At 33.6% G+C, this 15,739-nt stretch overlaps 1 protein-coding gene across 10 annotated transcripts in view; it reads left to right on the forward strand.

Moving 5' to 3' along the window:
• Window positions 1–15,739, forward strand: part of NRCAM (neuronal cell adhesion molecule) — an 86,557-nt gene that overhangs the window by 56,751 nt on the left and 14,067 nt on the right. Inside the window, exons 24-26 of one of the 10 annotated variants that reach the window (XM_044678568.1) lie at window positions 1,061–1,096; window positions 8,107–8,232; window positions 10,178–10,330. The exons of 7 other annotated variants lie outside the window; for them this stretch is intronic. In XM_044678568.1, the coding sequence (XP_044534503.1) occupies window positions 1,061–1,096; window positions 8,107–8,232; window positions 10,178–10,330 (315 nt within the window). The remainder of the gene's footprint in view (window positions 1–1,060; window positions 1,097–8,106; window positions 8,233–10,177; window positions 10,331–15,739) is intronic. 2 more of the 10 variants (XM_044678569.1, XM_044678570.1) reach the window with 2 other exon arrangements.

Raw genomic sequence — 15,739 nt, forward strand, 5'->3', positions numbered from 1 at the left:
AGTTTCTTCAGGTAAATTTTATTTCTTCCTTTTTTTTTCCTCTCTTTTCTCCCTTCCTTCCTTTTTCCTTTTGTTTTTCCCTTCATTCCTTCCTTTTTCTATTCTTCCTTCCCTCCTCGCTGTCTCTCTGCCTCCCTGTCTGTGCTCTGTTTTTCAGTCTTTGTCCCTCTTTCTTTCTGTCTTTGTTTCCAACTCTCTCCTGTCTCCATATTTCTCTATGCCTCTGTTTCTGTCCCTGCCTCCCTCTGTCTGTCTCTCTATTTTTCTATTCTGTATCTCTCTGACTCTGTCTCTTTTTTGGCTCTGTATCTGTCTCTCTGTTTAGGTGTTTCTATCTCTGTATCTCTCCCTCTGTTTTTCTCTACCTGTTTCCTCATCTGCAAAATTAAGGAACTGGACTTGATAATCTCTAAAAGTTTCCTTTCTTTCTAAATCCAATCCTTCTGAAAGTTAATTAAATAGTCCATTCACTCTGCTTTGCAATAGACAGGGGCTTTAAATTTACTGTTCTGACTATGATCCAGAGTAAAAAGCAGTACTCTAATGGAGCCAGAAGTATCTGCTGTACTTATTTTAGACTTTATAATGCTTTGGAATTTTCTGACTAATTAAAATGTTTAACACTTGGGAAAATTTTTTTTAATGATGATGACACCATCGATTATGTTGTCTATTTGCAGGTCACTAACTTTTAAAGCTTTTTAGAAATTATACTTTTATAATTTATTTTATATATTATTAACATATATAATATATATTTAATCTTGAGAAATTTTCTTAAATGCTGTAGTTGTTTAGTGTTTCTAAAAAGTTTTTGGAAATAACCTATGTCTGCAATGGTCTTAATCTTTAGCATAAAGTGCAATTAATATGGCTGAAATGATGTGTGGAGAGTAACCTTGTAATTGTTTCTTGTGCATTTGGTAACCACATGTAGTTCATCTCATTATACTTACGTGCATTAGCATTTTAAAAAGCATTTTTCTAATCTCTCTGCATGTACTTCTCTCTTGCAACTAACCACATAGTGTCTTCCTTTTGTTTTTGTTTTTTATTAAAGCTGGGGTTCGCCCACCTGCTGTGGGTGCAGACAAAGGTAAAATAAATCACCTGCATGACTTTGTAAATGTATAGAATTTGCAATGTTATGCATGGGAAATTTCAGCATGGGTATGGAGAGAATTGTCATAAGGCATGCCTTGAAGTACTTAGAGGAAAACGAAATGTAAAATAAATCCAGAAAATGCTTAAGAAAGGGGGTACTCAATATAGCGTATCCTTTGATTTAAGTTTCGTTCTCATGTGTATAAAGATTCATAAATTCACCAAGAAAATTCTGTTTTCTTAAGAAAAGTTGGTTAAAAAATTAATCTTGGGCTCTGTAGATATGAATATGATCAAATTGGACAAGCCTACTATTTATAACTAATCCTTTTTCCTCTGTCTTCCTTGTATAGGTTGGTTTCTATGATACTCTTTTAAAAGACCCTCTAAGAATCCTGATCCTAGGGCATTTTATTTTTTGTACAAAATATCAAAGGACAGTGATTTCACTGGTGATATCCTAAAGGGTCTAGAAATGATAAATCATTTAAGAACCGATAGCTTTTCCATGTGGAACCCTCCAAACTTACTACTTAGATTTTTTTTGTACATAAGCGTAACTGGAATTAATACTTCTTTGCATTGTAAAAAACAACAGAACAGATTTTGTTTTGAAAATCGTATCTTTCTAAAAATAATCTGGGTAGTATATTATATTTATGTTTCTTCATTTGGATGAAAATTTAAATTATATGAAAGTAGACCAAATTTCTAAAATTCAGCTGTTTGTAGTTTTGTCAATTTAAATAAATCTTGATTAAATTCCTTGAATATGTAACATTGCTTGAATATTAACTTATTACCATGCTCGACTAGCAAAAAACATAAAAATAAGGATAAAATGTCAGCCCCTATTCCTTTTCTTCTACTTTTCAGTGAGAATGTTACACTGGTATTGGTGACTTAGTAGAACTAATACACTGTATCAACATTTGCTATAGGGGGCAGTTAGGGGGCTCAGTGGATTGAGAACCAGGTCTAGAGATGGGAGGTTCTGGGTTCAAATTTGACCTCAGACACTTCCTACCTCTGTGACCCTGGGCAAGTCACTTAACCCCCATTACCCAGCCCTTTATACTCTTCTGCCTTGGAATCAATATGCAGTATTGATTCTGAGACATGAGGTAAGGGTTTTATTTTTTTAATTGCTATAAAATGCATTTCTTTTCAATTAATATTATTTAGTGATGATTCTTCTTATTAGTGCTGGATATATATTCTACTGGGGAAATACAACTTAGACTTTATTTCCACTTAAAACTTCCAAATTTGTAAAATGGCATATTAAAATGGGGGAGAAAACCCTTCTGATAAAACAGAATTATATTAATTAAAATGTTCTCTACTCAAAATGTCACAAAGTAAAAATACTTCAATTGAGAATATTATTGACATGTAAATTATTTTCCTGGCAGCTTAAAACATTTTTACACTTTGCCTATCACTTGACCTTCCTGAATTTATAGTCATTATCAAAGGAAAACATGTTGTGTAACAGTTGGTGGGAGCAGATTAAACTAAGGACTGAAATAGTCAAATGTTGTTTGGAATTAAGAACTAGAGGGTGACTAATATCTAAAACTAAGCAACAAATTAGAAGGTTGTATTCCTTTTCTTAATTGTAATTTATTTAACTTATAGCTACTATCTAGTGTGTCAGTGCACTGTACAACCTGACCAGAGGTTGTATATGTCTTATGTATGTCAGTAGCCAAAAGATGGCAATTGGCATGTTACCATGGTACGTCCAAGATGCTAACATAGCACTTGAAGAATGGTGCTCCTTCAGGGGAATATATAACCTAATTCGCTAATTTCTTCCAATTAAAATTCTATTAGATGAACTTCTTCCTATAAAAGAATCAACCTACTGTTTGGTATACAAATGTACAGTGTCTTTAGGTTTTTACTTCTTTACTGGTATTCCTAAAGCTCTTTTCCCCACCTAAATCATGCCAACAGTTCACTAAGAAGTCTTCCCACTTCCTTTTTATAAATATTCTACTCTATAGCTTATTGAATGGCCTATGAAGGAAAAAAGCAGGAATGTAACCAAAGTAAGATATATTTACAATGTACTTTCATTAATTGCCCAGGAGAGATATCTAGGTATTAGGAAATCAACATTAGTCATTCCTTTATGGTATAAATGAAAGAAATGATTTACTTGTGTTAAATTTTCAGAAAATATTTTATGGAGGCGCAGCTGGGTAGTTCAGTGGATTGAGAGCCAGGCCTAGAGACTGGAGATACTAGGTTCAAATCTGACCTCAGTTACTTCCCAGCAGTGTGACTCTGGGCAAGTCACTTGACCCCCCATTGCCTAACTTTTACCACTCTTCTGCCTTGGAGCCAATACACAGTATTGACTCCAAGAAGGAAGGTAAGGGTTTTAATTTAAAAAAAAAGAAAAAAAATATTTTATGGCAAAATTTTAATAAGGTATAAGTGAAAAGTGAATTATGCTCTATAAAATATATCACTGATATCTTAAAGAAAAAGGCATATTTGATAGAAATATTATTACTTTTAAAAAGTATTTTGGACTTGGTCATCTCTAATTTTACCACAATGTATATCATCAGCTCAGATACAGATTATGGGAAATGGATTTGGTCATCTAAAAGACCATTTCCATCTCTCATAAGTCTAGCACCTATGATGACCAGGTGGCTGCCTAAAAAAGGCAATCATTTCATGCAACTTGTTGATCTTAATCTTACTTGGGGACTTCATATGAATTACTTTTTTTGTGACCTCATAGCCCTCTCTATAAGGAATGTGTTCAGATTGATATTTCCCTTTTTCCTGCAAGTTTCATATTTTAAAAAAGTTCTGAATCTTGTCTCTTCTTTGATGCTTTGGCTCCAGTTTAGGTTCATAACTAATTTTTATTAAAATGTGGTAATGTATTTCTGCATAGGTGAAAATTCCTGGAAAAAGCCTGTTTCCCAAGAAGACTAAATTAGTAGTAGAAACTGAATATTGTGATTACTATGTCTAGATCTCTCCTGACTCAGGCACCATCCACTACAGCAAATTGGGTATATTTAAAAAATAATTCCCAACTCAGTTTTGCTCATAGTTGCTCATACTTTAATAGAAATTAAAACCCCTAATCTTCTAAATAAAAAGATCCTTCCTAAATATGATACAATTTGGGAAATAAAAGGGATTGAGAAGGAATGATAATCATTGAAATCTTATTCTGAATAATCATGTCAATATTTTACTAAGACGTATACATAGAAAATTAACAGTACATAGTTGAAACAGGTGTGTGTCACATTTTCTGATCTTAATGAACATGGTATTATTATGCTTCAGTGCAAATGATGTTTAATCTTAAATGAAACATTCCATTAACCTACGTGTTAAAAATGGCTAAAATTAAAAATCTAAAACTAAGATTCTTAACCTTTTTTGTGTTATGGATCCCTTTGGCAGTCTGACAAATTCTTTGTACCTCTTCTCAGAATAATGCATAAATGCATAAAATAAAATATGTAGGATTACAAAGGAAATCAATAACATAGAATTGTAGTCGTCAAAATCTTTTTTAAAAAAAAGTTTGTGGACTTCTGGTTAAGAACCTCTAATCTAAAAGAAATAAGCTGTTGTGGTTTAGAATAAATGGTAATGTAAAAACCATAGAAATGAAGATAGTGATTATTAATTTAATGCTGAAACAGTAAGTTCTAAGTAACATGATCTGGCTAGTTACTAAATTAAATCAGCAAAAAGCTGAGGATGGACTTTATGGAAAGAAGCCAAAGATAAAGCAAATAGAAATTAATTTAGATTCCAGTGTAAAAATTCAATTTCATTTTATTTCATTCACAATTCATTAAGCATCTGCTACTCTGTACCCCTAACATTACATTAGCCTTTAGGGACTTGGAAGCAAAAATGATCCAGCCCCTGCCCTCAAGAAACTTATTCCTAGTAGAAACAACATTAATGAAAATAAGTAAGATATATAGATATAAATGCACACATACAAATACATATCTATGTAAGGAAAGGAAACACAAATGCTATGTGTGTATGCTACTCTTCAGTCCAGTTTGGCCTTCTTGTTATTGTTCAAACATCTTGGCTCCAGGGAGTTTCACTGTCTGTCCCTCGTTCCTGGAATGTACTCCTTCCTCGTTGCTGCCTTCTAGCTTCTCTGACTTCCTACAGGTCCTAGAAAAAATCCCACCTTCTACAGAAGACTTCCCCAACTTTTCTTAATTCAAAAACTTCCCTCTGCTGATTATTTCTTATTTAGCTTGTATATAATTTGTCTCTATATCAGTGGTTCCCAAACTTTTTTGGCCTACCACCCTCTTTCCAGAAAAAATATTACTTAGCCCCCTGGAAATTAATTTTTTTAATGTTAATAGCAATTAATATGAAAGATAAAGGCACCTGTTGCCATCACTGCTCCCCTGGATCGCTGCAGCATCCACTTTGGGAATCACTGCTCTATACTGTTGCTTTCATGTTTCCTCTACCCATTAGACTTCCAGCTCCTTGAGAACAGGGGCTATATTTCTTTGTATCCACAGGGTGTACCACAATGTCTAGCACATAATAGGTGTCTAATAAATGCTTACCCACTGACTGAGATTATGTAACATGCTAAGTGTAAAGCATTCTTTAATTTTTTATGAAAGAGCAATAATTAAGCATTTCTCATGTAACCCATACTTAAACTTTATTTTATAGTGACTTTAAATGTGTAAGAGCCTTCTGTTATTCCTTTATTCAGAATTTTTTCATGTAAGAATGAACTTTGTTTCTTCCTCTATAATGAGTGATCCCAGCTTCCTGAACTTCCTAAAAGACCTTTCTTAAACTTCTTCCTATGTCTTGGCTCACACATTCACAGAGAGTTCATTCATTCATTATTCTGTATATTCATTCACTTAGTCAATCTGAGGATATGAGTTTTACCTTCTGATTTAAAAGAGGAAGAACAAGAGATGAGGAGGGAACTATTAAAAATATTTATCTCCCTAGGGCAGGTAGATGGCTCAGTGGAGAGAAAGCCAAGTCTAGAGGTAGGAGGTCCTTGGTTCAAATCTGGTCACACTTCCTGGGGAAACTACTTCAGTCTCATTGATTAACCCCTACCATCCTTCTGCCTTAGAACTGATAATTAGTATCACTTCTAAGACAGAAGGTAAGGGTTTTTTTAAAGGACTAACTGTCTTATGTGCCTTTTCTAATTAGCAGTGATGTGATTTTATATATTTATATATATGTATATATATATATATATAATGGTTTCTAAAATATCTTAATGAAAACAGAGTTTTCACATATTTAATTATAAAAGGCTCATCTCCTGTTTTCTGTAAATAAATTAATCCAGAGCAATGAAATTTATTTGCCTAGGCAGTGATACTTTTTACCTTCTTCCTCAAAGCATTTGATCAAGGTAATGAAATACTTTTTAGATCATCTTACTCAGTTATGAATCTGTTGATCCAGTTCATAAGGGCTCTCCATGGATGTGTAAAAATTATGCATATTTAGCTATTTTAATTCCTATAATATGTAGCTTTAAATTTTATAAAACCATAGATTTTTTAAAGAATCATAGCAAACAATAAAAAATCCATAAAGTTGAGTAAAATAACACAAGCATCCTATAAGCTGTTGAGCTGTTTTACTGGCTGGATTTTTCCCCAAATCGTACCAGCTCACTGTCTGCCTTTTTTCATCAGTTGGATAGTGTAATGCCTAGCATAGGTGTTGAATTTTCACATTTGTCTCTGCTTGTAGTATCTGTTGGGTTGGTGACAGCGTCTCTTTAGGTAGATGCAAGTGAGTTCATTTCAGGGAAGGAGTCTTTACTTTGAAAGCAATATGTATCATCTTTGGATAAATTAAATATTCAAGAAAATCAGGCTTGAAATATCTATCCTCATTGGCAGCAAGGGTCAAGTGGTATGCTTTGTCTTTTTCAAGAGATTTTAACTGCTCCCGTTTTCTTCTGAGGTGATGCAGTATATTTTTGAATTTAATTCCATGACTTGAATTAATACATCGATACTATATAATTTACTCTCGAGGAGGAAGCTTTTTCACCATAAAAAGATTATGGCTGGCTAACCCAAAAAGATAATGTCCATATGCTCTTTTTAAAAAAATAAACTTTGAGTCAAAATCTGCTGAATCCCTTTGTACAGGCTGTCAAGGTTAAGATAATTGTCATCTTAAAGTTAATGTTCAAGTTTTATTGTAGATGATTTAGTAAAGCCTTTAGTTTTCAGTTCTTTAGGTTTACTGTGACTTCATATTTTATGAATGAAGCAGAAAAATGCTTGTAAAAAACTGCATGAATCTGAATCTCAAGTGTGCATGTGATCAGAAAACCTTGGTAGGTAAGGTTGTTCTGTTGTCAGTAGTATGTCTTGTGAACAACTTTTTACTCTTTCTTCTTTCTTATTTCCTCTGCTAAAGGATACTCAGAAATCCATTTTTCAACTTCTCCTGCTATGCATACTAGCCGTCCAACATTCTATAAGGGTACTGTGAGCTGCTTTTTCATTTCAAATATGGTAGGGATAGCTACAAAAGCACATTTTCTGTATGGCTTCCACTAAGGGACTGAAGGAGACTCAATGAAAAGTTGCCTTATACTAAAGCTGTCTATCTTATAATTCAGTAAATTAATACTGTGATGTTTCTTAGAACTCAGAGCCTACAGATGGCAATCTGAATGATTCAGCATCTTTACAATAGAATTCATAGACTGAGCTCTACGTTTTCCTGTGAAAGTGCAGGAAATATAATTGTTACTTTATTTATTAATTTTTCAAGTTCACAACAAGTGTAGTCTTCTATGGTTTCATTATTTTTCAATAGAAGAAGAAAGAACCTTAAATTTTAACACCATATTCTAAATTTAACTATATTTTAGAAGTTTCAAAAAATGGAAACATTTTGTGCTTGTGTATTTAGAGCAGCAATTTAATATTTTATTTGTGTTTTCTGTCATATATTTAGTTCGACCAGTTAATCCAAGGATCCGAAATGTTACTGCAGCTGCCGCTGACACCTATGCCAACATCAGTTGGGAATATGAGGGACCAGATCATGTCCACTTTTATGTTCAATATGGTGTATCAGGGAGTAAGGAACCATTTCATTCACTAAGCCTAACTTCCAAAATAAATTTAAGTATATTTTAGTTATCAAATATTAAATGGCATTACAATGGCATTTTAAGTCCACTTTGGTTTGAAATCTAGAAATATTTAATTTAGAGAATGATCCAGATATGAAAATATAAGTGTGTTTTTTTTTGGATTACATACTTGATTTCTAAATGGAAAATCCTTTAATATTCCTTAATGCTATTAGAAGTAAGAGATATAATTAATTTCTATTGTGGTAGGCTCTATACTAGCTAGGTAATGCAGTGGGTAGAGTACCAGTCCTAGAGGCAAGACAATCTGAGTCTGCTTCTGTCTGCCTCAGTTTCCTCATCCAAATGGGAATAATAATAATACCTCTTGCCCAGGGCTGTGATGATAAAATGAGATGATATTTCTTAAGCACTTTGCAAACTTTCAAGTGCTATCTAAATGTTAGCTATGACTATTATCATTAGGATCCTAGATTTCAATATTTGTCACAAAAAGTTGGATCTAGATTCCATCAGTTCAATATATTTTTATTAGATACCAACATTGTGCCATTTGGGAGAGATATAAAGTGAAAAACAACATAGGCTTTGCCCTCAAGGAGCTTACATTCTTGTAGAAGTGAGACTTGTATGCAAATAAAATAGGTAATTTAACTTTTAAAATATTATAATGTGTAGGAAAGATTAGATTAGATTTAAGGAAGAAGGAATTATTCCTAGCTATAGGAAAAGAGAAAGGTTTATGATAGAGGGAATGCCATTTAATGTGCCTTAAATATTATTGACTACCTTATTCATAAATACAATCAATGCTCTGGTTATTAAATTAAAAAAATGACTTTTTTCCCCATTGACCAGAATAGCAGAATCCAAACAACTGATTTGAAGTCAGTTATTCCAGTTGCCAATATGGAATAAATAGAATGGGAAATTTGAAGAACTTAAAGATTATTACTTTGGAGAACCATCCAAAATATTTAAATGAGTCTGTATTCCCAAACTTGGTATTTAAGAAAAGAAGGCCTTTTAATCCTAAACCATTTATGATACTTTCCTAGGAAATCAGTATTTCTATAGTTTTACTTTCTGTTTAGGCCATGGGCAATGGAATTTTTAAAGTAAGATCTCTGAGATGCCTAATGGAAAGAGATCTGCCCTTAGAGCTAGGAAGGCCTGGGTTAAAGTCTCAACTGATACAGACTGGCTCCATATGACCATATGGATAAGTCACTTAACCTGTGCCCCAGACATACATTCTAATAGAAAATGTAAAGAAACTGCAGATATATATTGGTGAAGAAAGTTCCTCATCAGGAACTCCTTAGCCTAATTAAATCATAGATCCAATTTTTTTAAATGGATCTCATTTTAAGAAAAATCTATATAGAAAATTCTCTAACTCATAAAACAGGTAAACTTGGAGCATTTATTTACTTAACAAAGAGACTGGTCACAGACTTCTCTGAAATAACTAGTCCCCTTGTGCATTTAAAATGTGCTTCAATTTATAAAAAATTCATTTCCTACATCTGTTAAATACATATAGATTACATAAAATAAGGGACATATAAGTAACTTTCCTTAATGTTGATAAAGCATGAAATGTATCATATAAAGTCTTTAAGTTCAAGCAATTTTATTTTTTATTTGTTTAAGCTCACTGAGAAAAACACCTGATCTATAAAACAGGCAATTAATTACATCATTTTCAGCATGATAATTGCTATTCTTCATATTCCATCACTGAAATATTTGCCTTCAGCATTGGTTTTAAACCATCCAGCTTGTAAATCTTAAAATGGTACAAACTTTGTACCCTCGGTTTCACAATTAGCCTGTAAAATATATTTTTTTTCCTTTCTAGATACGTGAAATAACTCCCAGAAGTTTAAAATATTCAAATTTGTTGTTTTTGAAAAATTTTCATAGGCAAAGAAGAATGGAGAAAAGACATTGTAAATGGTTCTCGGAGCTTCTTTGGGTTAAAGGGTCTACTGCCAGGAACATCATACAAAGTTCGAGTTGGTGCTGAGGGGGACTCGGGTTTTGTGAGTTCTGAGGCTGTGTTTGAGACAGGTCCAGGTGAGGTGCCTGCTGTATCAGGCGGGCTCATATTCAGAAATGGGAGAGAGCAAGTACTCGAATGGTGAAATGATATTAGTGGAATCATTTAAAAGCGCTTTTCCCACAAACCTTGGCTTCCTTGGTATTTTAGTCATTTGTGTGATAAATCACCACCTTGTCCAAACAGAAGTTAATACCACCATGCTGTTAATTTTTAAGAATAGAAGAAAGAACACTGGTCTCGAAGTCAGGGTATTATAAGTTCTAGTTATGCTATTAAATATCGGTACAAATCTGCACGAAGCTTAACTTCTCTACAGTGTAGCAACCACTTTTTCTGAGTAACAATCTCTAATAATCTCATCTCTGACACAGAATTCCTTGCTTCTACATACAAAATGTCTGCATTTATACATGAAAATATAAACACAATTCTTGCTCCTCTAAAACAAAAATAGTTGTCAGTCTGCTCGCGTGTTGATGCTCAGTGTTATGCTCAATCACAACTTGTTGGTCCAAAAAAAAAAAATTTCATTCTACGCATATATATGGCCCCTGCACTTTGTTTTTGCTTATAATCCCATATCTTTTTTATTCAAATATTATGATTTTGAAAAAAAATTCTATGTGATATAATGCAATATAAAATTAGCTTAGAGTAAAAGCATGGTAATTTATTAGTATTTTATTAATTTCTTAAAATCATAATGTTTTGTCTTGTATTGCATACATCTTTTCACATGACTCCATTCTCTTAGAAAAGCATTGAATAAATCTTGGAATGGAAATGTTCATGCAATCATTCATATTCATCATTCATAGGGTATTTTTGTCTTTGTTTCCATAGAACCTAGCTTAGGGCCATGAATACCAAGAGTGGCTTATTAAAAGCTTATTAAGTTGTATTGGTTAGTCCCTTTCCTAAGGATTCAGTTTAATCACGTGAAATTTGAGTCTAGGTGTTGTCACCCCAAAACAAAGAACTAAGAACTTGAAACTTCTTGAGTCTAAACCTATCAAGGGAATAACATAGTGTGATATATATATATTTATTAAGACTCTTCTTTGTGCACTCTTCTTGGCTCTGGGAGGCAAAATTTAGACAAGGAATGATCCCTGTCCTCATTGAACTTGGATTATATTGGTAGAACAAGAAACCACTACATAGCTGCATTATACAATCATTTATAATAAATCCATTAGATTAGATAGATAGATAGCTAGATAGATAGTCTGAGGCAGAAAGTCATTGCTGACTTGAGAGATCAGGAAAAATTTCATGGAGGAATGGCATTTTGAGTTGTGGACTCATTTCCTGTAGATCCTTAATCCCTAGGTTTCTTATTGAATTAATCAGCTCATAAGATTTTAAATTGATCACCTGGGGCCATTATAGAAAAAAAGTTGAAAACTCAATAATAACCAGAATCTGTCTAGGTTCAATCATGAAATTTATAGGGTTGTAACTGCTAGGCAAGCCTTGTAAAAGTTGTATGTTTTCTCATTGCAAGAATTTGCCACCTCTAGCTTCCATAGTAGGATTTTATCACAATAGTTGATGCCATGATATGGATAACAGGCATACTTTTAAGCACATTATCAAAATGATATTGGATTTTCTATTTTTAAAATTAGCATTTTTAAAATTGAATGTCTTTTACTTAAAAACTAATTATATATATGTGAAATTAAAGAAAAATAGTATTTGGAGTAAGATTTTTAAAATTTAAAATCTAGATTTTATATATAGGCAGAGAGAGAGAGAGAGAGAGAGAGAGAGAGAGAGAGAGAGAGAGATAGGCAACTCCTCTCCCTAGAACTAATGTTTATTCATTCCTTCATGTGTTAATCCTACTGGTTTCAGACACAATTGTTACCTTAGAATCTAAGGCTTAGATGGAGTCCAGGGCCTAGAGTCAGAAAGAGCTAAATTCAAATCCAATCTCAGACATACCTGAGCAAGTCACTTAAACTTCTGGTTGCTTCAATCTCCTATAGGAATAATAACAGCACCTATTTTCCAGGGTTGTCCTGAGGGTCAAATTTTTGCAAAGCACTAAAGACAGGAATGTTAAAGGGCATTCTCTTAACACAGTCCCACTTCTATTTCATACCCACATTTTGAGGCACAGAGAAATCAATCTTGCCATGAAAGTTTGTCCGCCTGGCTAATTCCCTTATTACTCACATACTCTGAAACTCTCTGTTTAAAATCCTGCAATCACCAGGGTTTATTCTCAAAAGTCCCATGAGCTTTTTTTTGACCATTATCTATCCTATATGGCCTTTGTAAACAAAAACATCCCTTTAATCTTTTTTATTTTCTCTTTCCTTTATTGTCCAAGAGAAAGAGAAGGAAGATAGAGGGAAAGACTTCGGGGCATTTTGTTTCATTTGGGCCAGTTTGATAAATATTCTCTGACTTCCTATTCATTATCTAACTTCTCCCCTTTCTTTTTTTTCCATTAACTAAATTAACCTTGAAAACTTTTTAAAACCAAATCCCCTACCATTTATTTTCCATTTTGAATTGGACACCATGTTGTTTTTCTTTCCAAATATTTTATTCTATTTGACTATAATGGTCTTAAAAACAGTTATATAGTTGTTTCCTCAAATACCATAGGGATCACATAGCTATTAATTACCATTACTCTTTTATATTTTCCCTTCAGTCGATGTCTTCCAAGGTATGCTATCTATCAGAGCACTCTTTACAAAGTCTTTTCTTCATGGAAAAGTTATTGCCCTTTAGTCCCTGCATTTCTTGTGACTCATCACAAAGGTAGTCTCATAATGAAGGGGATATATATGTATATACATATACATATATATATATAAAATCTAGATTTATATTTTTAAAATCTTACTCCAAATACTATTTCTCTCTAATTTAACATATATATGTGGAGGAGAGATGGGAGATCAGGAAAGTTGCTTTGTTGTACAGTGTTTCATCTCACTCACATTCTAGATGTTTTTCTTCTCTGTAATAAGATGATAGTGTGTGAGCTAGTGGAATCACTCCCTACAAAGAACAAGGACAAATTTTGGGAACAGACTCTTAATTGAGATCTCTATAGCCCTTCCCATTTACACAGTTCTCTCTGAAACCAGTAGCATGGCACAGAACTCTATTGGACCCTGGCCTCTGATTTCTATGCAGCTAGGGAACTCAGAAAAGATATTGGCCTAGGAGCAAGTCCATTTCCTCAGAGTCCAGGGTTAAGAGCTTTTATATACTCTTTGGGGAAAACATAAATTGGTTCTTGTCCTTCTAAATTGAAGAGAACCAAAATGATGTCATTGTGTTGAGGTCAATGTAGAGTGTGTCAAACTATGGCTGATTGTACCAATATGGGCTGGGAAGAGGCATTCTGGATGAAGATGGCCCTAAGTTCATGCATATTACATTTCTTTTGAGTTACTGCAATTCTTTGCTCAGAGAGTACAAAAACAAAGAGTAAGAATAAGAGAGGATGAAAGAATTCCATGCTATAGGAGAAAATAGCTGCAGATGTCAGACTTGGACTGAAAAAAGCCACAGATTCTAGTCCTGAATTTGCAATTAATGGCCCGGGTGACCTTGAGCAAGCTATTTAACTCCTTAGTTTCCTTATGTATAAAATAAGGAGCCTGGACTAAATGATGCTAAGATTACTTCTAGTTCTGAACTTGTTTTATTCTTCCCTTCCTATCTTCTGTCTCCTCTTTAGAGCTGTGCGAAACTCGGTTGTGAAACTAATTTCAGAGTTATATGGTAGCCTGAATCTCTAGCTAAATAGTCTAATCCCCAATGTATCAGCAGAAAAAGTTAATATATAGCAGGCTTACACAGGGAAAATGCAGGAACAGATCCCAGCATTAGATCCCTATAGGATTTTGAGCCATATAACTCCCCTTTTGCCCTTGCATCATAAATTGAATTTCTGCCATGGAATTAATTTGTCATCTCTCAGGTATTAGGAGTAAAGTTCTACCTGGAAACTCCTGGAAGGAAGATAATATGTCAATCTTCCCAAACAAATAAGTTAAAGTGAGGAGAGATTTTTGACATCTTCCCTATAGCAAGTAGGAATTCCCCTGGTGATAGAAGGGGAAAAAAAATCCACAAGCAGATGTATAACTCAGAGAGAGCGCAACATCTTTCTGCTTAAAGCAAATAGCATAAATTTTAGAATACAGTCTCTTAAAGTAACCTTAGGTTTCTAAGCTCTGCCTCGCAAATATAAAGTCAGACAAATATAATCAGTTGTATGGCTCTCCCTTTATTTTTGTCCCATTGTGTATGCTTTTTGATTCATTTGTCTTATGGTTGTAATCATCTGTTATGCTTGCTCTTCATTAATTTGTTATCTATAATATGATTATGTGATATGGTGATACCATATTTAAACTTTCATCTTTAGGCATATGGCCGAAATGCAAAACCTCAAGGGGCACCATTTTAGTGTGTCCCAAGGGATGCCTTTTGCATTTAATGAGCACTGCCATATAGAAAACCTAGCATGGTCTCTCAAACTTATGTTGATATCATATCTCATATGCCATCCCCAAACCTATCAAAAACCAGTGTGCCTTCCCTCCTCTTGGTATTCAAGTGGGTAGACTATAAGTGTGGAATGGGATGTCTTTTCTACTAGACATAGTTGTGTTCTCAGTTTTCCTCAATTGTCTTTGGTTGTTGTTACAAGAAAAAATTTGACTGAGTGAATGGTGGGCCTCACAGTGATGTAGAAAATAAAAGGTATCAGCCAGTAATTTTAAAGTATGCCACTCCAGTCCCAAATACTGTAATAGACTCCCTCGGGGATGATTCTTTCCATTCCAATCCAACAAGCTTGCATTAAATCCCTTTTGTTGTGTGTGTAAGAGGCACTGACAATACACATTTTAAAAATATATTATATAGATATAAGTATTATACATATATGTGTGTATATATACATGTATTTATATTTACATGTATATATTATATATGAATATATCCCTATCCTCAAGGAGAGAATGCAGGTCCTTGCTTGAAAATTCCTGAAAAATTTCCTCCTCAGTCAGTTGATCCTTGAGCATATCTATCCTTTAAGCATGCCACCACATTGTAGAGTGTGTATACATGCATACGTATAGATACATAGATAGATAGATATAGATACATAGATAGATGGATGGATGGATGGACAGAGGAACGGATAGATAGATAGATAGATAGATAGATAGATAGATAGATAGATAGATAGATACAGATACATAGATAGATACATAGATACGTAGATAGATACATAGATACATAGATATAGATACATAGATAGATGGATGGATGGATGGACAGAGGAATGGATAGATAGATAGATAGATAGACAGACAGACAGACGGATGGATAGATGGATGAATGGATGGATGGATGGATATATTAAGATATATGTATAT

The sequence above is a fragment of the Gracilinanus agilis genome, chromosome 5, assembly GCF_016433145.1.
Source record: "Gracilinanus agilis isolate LMUSP501 chromosome 5, AgileGrace, whole genome shotgun sequence".
NCBI lineage: Eukaryota > Metazoa > Chordata > Mammalia > Didelphimorphia > Didelphidae > Gracilinanus > Gracilinanus agilis.